General features: G+C 43.6%; 1 protein-coding gene across 1 annotated transcript; it reads right to left on the reverse strand.

The window, feature by feature from the left end:
- Positions 1 to 1,610: 1,610 nt before the first annotated feature.
- Positions 1,611 to 5,444, reverse strand: id4 (inhibitor of DNA binding 4). The gene is made up of 3 exons (XM_044034891.1): positions 4,614 to 5,444; positions 3,987 to 4,052; positions 1,611 to 3,053 (listed from the first exon to the last, which is right to left on the reverse strand). The coding sequence occupies exons 1-2, from the start codon at positions 5,016 to 5,018 to the stop codon at positions 4,005 to 4,007; spliced, it is 453 nt and encodes a 150-aa protein (XP_043890826.1). The 5' UTR covers positions 5,019 to 5,444; the 3' UTR covers positions 1,611 to 3,053; positions 3,987 to 4,004.
- Positions 5,445 to 7,329: the final 1,885 nt, after the last annotated feature.

A 7,329-nucleotide genomic window follows, 5' to 3' on the forward strand; every position in this document is an offset into this window, starting at 1 on the left:
AGGAAAAGTATTATGCAAATAAACAAGGGGGTCAGCAGGGGTTGACTGAGTTTGAGGTTTGGACCTGGATTGTTTACAACTACATTTACTGTGAGAACAGGTCTCAACACACAGACTTGTGTTTCTCTGAGACCCAGAATATCTTTATCAGGAGGGTCTGACTGTCAAGCTACACACACACACACCTTTACATCACAAGGTCACAGCACAGCGCTCTCTCACTGTGGACTATAAACACACACACACACAGACACACAGGTGGCCTGTGTGGCCCGCCCATCCTCAGATGGCCACAGTGGAGCAGGGTGTTTGTGTCTGAAAAGTGTCTGTGGGGCCCACATGACTCCTCTGCTGCTGCTTTAAACCCACATCCAGCAGGTTGATGTGGGGACAACTAAACACGGGTCAGTGCGTCTGTGAGAAAACGCTGCAGCTCTGTGGGAAAAGAAGAAGACAAGACAGGAAGGACACACACACACACACACACACACACGTCACTAACAACTGTGAGATACTGCAGATGCAGGTGTTTGCCTGTGACAGCTGTCATGAACGGTGTTTTGGACAAAATTAGTTGTTGCAGAATTAATCTACAAAATCCTTGAAAAAACACAACAAGGACTAATTCATTTGAGACACTTGACACTTGAAAAACAACGATTACAGACATTATAATCCAAATCCATCTCATCTTTTTCCCTGTCATGAATAACACATATCGCTCTATCCCGTAATGAGGCCTTGTGCTAAAACACTTTCTGTCAGTAACGATGGTGAATAGGAGATTTTAACCTCACACTTCACCAACATCTTTTTATTTAACTTCATTTTCACGTTTTCTGTGTATCACTTATTTTGTAAACTAATCTTCTTTTCAAACGCACTTTTGATCTGAATGTTTTTCTGTGTCACGGGTAAATACTCGTACTTTTATTCATAACCATGGATGGTATAAGTCAATGAAGGTGATGACTCACTGCACGTGACAGTACAGTATCATGGAAAACCAGAATACTTTCTGACCGGTGTCTTGTTTGTTTTTACTCATTATATTAACACTTATACTTATTATTACTATTTTTTTTAGAAAGTTCTATTTAAGGCCTATAGTGTCTATTTTTGTGAAAACAAACTTCAGTCCTTTTGGCTGAAAGTAAATAACCCCCAAAATTAAGGATTTAACCGGAGCTTCTTAAAAAATAGAATTCTGTGGACGGGATATGTTGCTCTACATTATCAGCATCGATTATTGTAGGTGAGAATGTATGTATGGAATTTTTATATCTATAACACCGACCTGACCTCTCAGCTGTGGCAGTGACCGTGTGTGTGTGTGTGTGTGTGTGATGGCATTAATAAAAATAAAACCCTTCATCCCTGAATCCAGTAAAACTGGTTTGACTAGCGACAGTAGATGACATCTTCAGCAACACACTTAATACTCCTTTGTGCGCCTTTTATTCTCCATAAAGCTAAGTACACACACACGTTACCCAGCACCTCCCTCCCTCCCTTTTTCCTAACTCTCCCTCATTATTTCACATGACAGTTGCTGGCATTGAGAGCGATAAACCTTGACGCGCCTTGAGACAAAACTTGAGACGACACAATTCTTCCTGGAAACTTTAATTGTTTTGACAACTCCTCACGAGCCAGTGAAGGTCAAGTCCAACAGTGCAGCTAACAGTAATGTACAAGTGCCCTCTCACACTGGCAGGAGGGTGGTGAGGTAAATTCGGCATTCAATGTCATGAAAAATAAAGGCGTTTCTTTTCTTTCTTTTTTCTTTTTTTCTTTTTCTGTCCTTTACAATAACAATGGCGACTGACTTCCAACAGGGAAATCAGTGTGTACCAACTCAAACATATTGGCTGAATACATTAATAGACTGTTGCCCAATAGAAAGAGTCTGTCAATGTTCACAGATTTCATCAGTTCATTACAAGAAAGAAAAACAACAAACTTGAATTGATTTCATGGTGTTAATCATTAACTTCCCAAGCAGCAACTTTGACAGCACAAATATAACATGGTGTATTATTTCTTTCTGTCTTTCTTTCTTTTTTTTCCACAAGGATCAAATATCAAGCCGACGCTTCCCCTCCAGCTCGTCAAAGCTGCCGCGGTTAATGAATAAGAAACAATTCAAGGAGAAAGCTGAGCAGGCCAAATCATAGTTGTGTTGAACTTCACCACATTATCTACACACACGGAGGTCTGCTGCTTCAGTGCACATTCAAACATCTCTGCAACGAGCCGCACATGCTACGTATTAAACTATCCCAAAAAACACTGCAAAGAGTTAACTGATACCGTCGTGTGAGGACGTCACCGTCAGAGCATAACGTGGAAACACAATATTTACATAACGACAACAAAAAAAAGAACAGAAAAGGTTTTAATAAAAATATCTTATAATTACAATAGTCTATTTTAAACATAGAAGTCTTCCTTTCACATACTTTTATAGAACATTTGCGTCTCTTTATGTACAATCTTAATTGACTCGAATCAGAATTGTTCTTCTTTACAATATCAAACATTGTAAGATTCCAGGGATGAGATTCCCTGTTCAACACAAATCATCTATTTTAAACAATAGATGTACAAAAAAAACATACTGTGTACAATAATTTTCGCAGTTTAGTAAAGCTTTAAACTGGAGTCGGTTTTTAGCTATTTTTTAAGCACAATTCACAAACAGTTTTCAGAGCTGTTGACAGACGACTTCTCAGCATTGGCTGTGTATGTGTGTGTGTGTGTGTGTGTGTGTGTGTGTGTGGGGTTCCATCTTTTCACTCTTTTAGAGACATTATTAAAAGTGGGAAGAAGTAAAGTTAGATCAACTTAAACAGGAGTCAGGAGAGGGAGGCGTCTACACAGTGATTCTTTGTCCGGTGGAACAAAAAAGCTTATGTGAATGATGACTTTATTTGGGTTTAATTCCTCCCAGCGGTTTTTGAAATCCCCTTGTGATTGTGCCTCCAGTTGGGTGCGAGTCCCTGGCGAAGCTTTGCTGGCTTTGGAGCAGCTCTGCTGCACAGCCTGCACACCTGTGGAGGGGAATGGAAGGGTGAGGTGAGGGGAGGGTGAACTGCAAAACTCCCAGACTGACTGGCGCCACCAACAAAACACAGGCCACGCTTGATCAACAACCCAAAACAAACCAGGTCAAACAACAACCACACAGCACCTCAGGCTGTTGGGAAAGGCTGACGAGAGACAGAGGGAATATGAGTGTGTCTTTTTTTTTTTGTTTGTTTAAATACACAAGCAGTTTATAATTTATCCAGGTGTGTTTAAATTATTATTATTTATGTGCCATAAATCTGACACTAAAGCCTACAACAGCAGCCTGACTGTAACAGAAGGAGACTGTGTCTCTTCTAGTATTTGTTACCGCTTTAGGACATTTTCTGGCATAAACACTGACCTTGTCAGGACCAGTAGTCCTCGTGGAGACCAAAAACCTGGTCCTAATAAGGCGGAAAGTTATTTCTAAGGAACTGGCTAAGTTGTGAATCATGGTTATGGTTTGAGATAACACTGTTTAGGCTGCCCAAATGAATGGGAGTCAGAGGAGTGTCCTCAAAAGGATGGCTGCTGAACCCATATGTGTGTGTGTGTGTGTGTGTGTGTGTGTAAGAATGAAAGAGAGGACAAGCTGTGGTTTTAACCCCCTCTTCTTTGTAGATTGCTACACCAGTGACAGTTATTGCACAAAGCACAGCTGCCTCTGAGGCCGGTGCCAATTTCATGTTCCTCAATTATTATTTCCCTGACATCTACTGGCCTCCCCGGAGCTCTCCACAGACAGAGTCTCCATTTACGCCACACACACACACACACACTAATCAAGTAAATGGAAATACTCCAACCAAGGACCCCCACTTTGCTCTGTAGTGGTTTATACTGTGGCCACATGTGTCTAATTAAACAAATAATAAAAGGAAAAACATGACTAATATTATTTTAAATCAACTTACCAATGCAGGGCTCAGGTCTCAGCGGCATAAAAGCGAATCATCAGGCTTTTTCACTATTGATGTCCTCTACAAAGAAAACAAAAAGAAAAGAAAACATGAGAAACGGTTTCATTCACTTGGATAAGGAGACAGAAATAAAGATAAGGCCTTAAAAATAAATGATATACAGTAGAACATAAGAAAATTAGCCGACTATATCATCCATAATGAATTTTCTATTGAATCACAGATTGCTCTTGTTGTGCAGTGGAGTGGACTGGAGGCTGAAGTACTTCATCTACCCTGGAATAAGGTAGGGCCTCTGAACACTGCCATTATCATGCAAATCAGCGAGCCCGCAATCAAGTGCGCAATCTATCCCACGCCAAATAATGCATTTTTAACGCATGTGGATTTTCCCCAAGGCCGTGGTAATAACAACAAAACAAAACACGTGAATGGCATCATATGATCGTCTGTGTTCTGTCACAGGGGAAGGACAATGACACGTAACGGGCATGACGCGCTTTGTCTGGGGTAAACAGGGAGGCAGAGCGGGGTTCAGGGGTAAATAAAGTCCCCTGCTAAGTTCGGCTGGACGCACGAAATTTGGAAAAAGGAGAGTGGTGACGGTCTGTTGGAGCTCACCTGACAGTGGTCAGTGTTGAGCACCGTCAGCGGTGTCCGGCTCGGGTTGGAGGAGGCTGGAGGAGGGCAGGTGCCGCTGCTCCGCTGCTGTGGCTGCTGCTGCTGCTGCTGCTGCTGTTTGTTGAGGGATGGGTGCGTCTCCAGGGCCAGCTGCAGGTCCAGGATGTAGTCTATGACATGCTGGAGGATCTCCACTTTGCTCACTTTCTTATCCTGCGGAATGGTGGGCACCAGGCGCTTCAGTCGGCTGTAGCAGTCGTTCATGTCGTACTGCAGGCAGAACAGGTCCTCCTCCTCCATCCTGAACCGGGCGATGTTGAGGCTCTGCTTCGACAGATAGTGCATGTAGAGGTGGTTGCTGCTGGAGGAGGAGTCCTGGGGGTGGACTGGAGTAACAGCCTTCATCTTTAATAACCAACGGCTCGGCGAGAGGAAGAAAGGAAACGCGAACAATGACACACGACTGGCTGGAATTCAGTAATGAGACGCGGCGCTGTAAACACGATACGAGCTATATATATAAAAAGAATACCGAGGATACGATCTTAACCAAAGGGCGAAAATCTAATCAGTCATGACGTCCCGCGGAGCTTCGCAGTTCCTCTCAATTCAGCACGCTCGATGTGAAAGGAATGAAGTGATTTCCCACATTTATAGAGGAGAGGGGAGGCGCTAAGGCAGCCGGCTGACAGATGAGGGAGAGGAGCTGGTCAATCACATGAGCGGCAGCAGCCCCGCTGCCCACAGAGCCGACAACAGAGCCGAGAAAAAGGCGTGTCTCTTTCTCTGTGCGCGCTGCTGCGGTGTGTGTGTGTGAGAGTAACGATGAAGGTGAAGGATCTCTGATTGATCCAGTCAGAGGTGATTGTATATTTGCGCAATTCACCGCCGCTGATAAGCGCCTGATTGCCTGATTGCATCTTTAGTGCCGCAGTCGTCGGTGCGTAATTGCGCACAGCCTCGCTTTTGCTGATCACGCCAGTGACAGACGATCCCGAACCGAAACACCTGCGCGGAGGGAAAGGAGGAAAGGAAGAAAGAAAGCCTGCCTTAACCTCACTTTGGAGAATGAAATTCAAAACGTGCTCACAAACACAGGGAGCACGAGTGTGATGTGATATTTCTACTTCGAAGAAACCCAGTATTTACGCACAGTCCATGCAGTGGTGAGGTCACTGTTTTTATACTTTTTGTTTTTCATTAGTAAGAAAGACATTTATTCAACGATTTAGAGTTAGACTATGCAATGAATGTTTCCAGTGACACAGAATAAAGTGACATAAAAACACAATTTAGAATACAATTTAAACTAAAAGTTTAAGTGCAGTACTATAAACAACAAACAATAAAATCCAGGTTAGGCAATTCAGAAAATGACTAGAGGGCAATTCTGTAACACAAAGCAAAGAAGTTTATTTTGAATGTGTCACCTTATAACTACCATCATCTAACTGTCATATGTTCATATAACTAACATGTTTTAGTTCCTTGCTCCTGACTGCGGGACTGCAGCTCTAGGGGAGCCGGGATGGGCCAATTTGGCAATGGCCTCCCTGCCATTCCTTCCCCCCGCTGTGTGTTATTATGCCTCATACATTCCTCCGTTCCTCCGGCCGCGGTGCCGCTCTGCTCCCTCCCTCACAGCCGCTCTGTGAGCCGCCCCACCGGGCAGACTGCCTGGCGCCACACATCGGGAGCTCATCCATTCACACCCAACTACTTATCTCTCCCTTCTTTCCTCTCCCCCTTTCTTTCTCTCTTTCTTTCTTTCTTTCTTTCTTTCTTTCTTTCTTTGCACGTTGCCAAGACAACACAGACGCCACTCTCAGTGTAAGTGTTTTCCATCCACGCTGTACTTGGGGCCCACAGGTCTGTGTGCAGTGGGGATGACACCCACCTCTCAGTGTCTCTTTGGAGGTTTAATGTCCCACAGTTTATGGGAACCACCACAGTCTCCTCTGTAATGAAACCTGAAAGACCTAAAAAGCTGTTAATGGGTATTTTCCTCTCCTGTCTCTCTGTCTCTCTGTCTCAGTGTCTCCCTGTTTTGTGTTGCCATGGGAAGTCACTGTTCTGCTCAATAATGTGTGCAGCAATGTTTGGTTCTGGGACAACTTCAAAGAGGTCAGTGGTATGAATCTTTGATGGTCGCCTTTCCACAAGCAACATGGTGCATGAACTCTCGCCCGTGACAGGCAGATGACGGATGAGGTCTGAGAGAGAAACACTGTCCATTTTGCCTCGGCAATGACTCACAAATGCTACCACGTTGACCATTTATGTCCATAACAAAACTAAATGTTGGAGACACCCCCTCACTCACACACACACACACACACTCACTGAAAGCTAGAGGGTTGAAAAACAAACGGCTGCCGAGAATAGTTTTTCAGATTACAGTTTCAACAGAAATGTTGATGATAAATTTGTGACGAGGCAAAAGCAAAGACTCAGTTGTGAGGCATTCAAACACCTTCTTCTGCTGAAATGTATCACCAGTTTTTCCAGATTTATTTCCTCTTTGAACAGTTAGTTCACTTACTGACGCCATCTTAAGTTTTATAATGTCACAACAGTATATTCAGTGCGATGACTGGGATTTGACATGTGACCTGTTGTGTACCCGTCGTTCTAATAGTGCTGACCTGTATATTCATCATTGCCAATTTATCAAGTTACTGAAGCAAGCGGCGGGAATTTGCAATGTCGTCACTTT

The sequence above is a fragment of the Solea senegalensis genome, linkage group LG9 (assembly GCF_019176455.1).
Source record: "Solea senegalensis isolate Sse05_10M linkage group LG9, IFAPA_SoseM_1, whole genome shotgun sequence".
In the NCBI taxonomy this organism is placed as follows: Eukaryota; Metazoa; Chordata; class Actinopteri; order Pleuronectiformes; family Soleidae; genus Solea; species Solea senegalensis.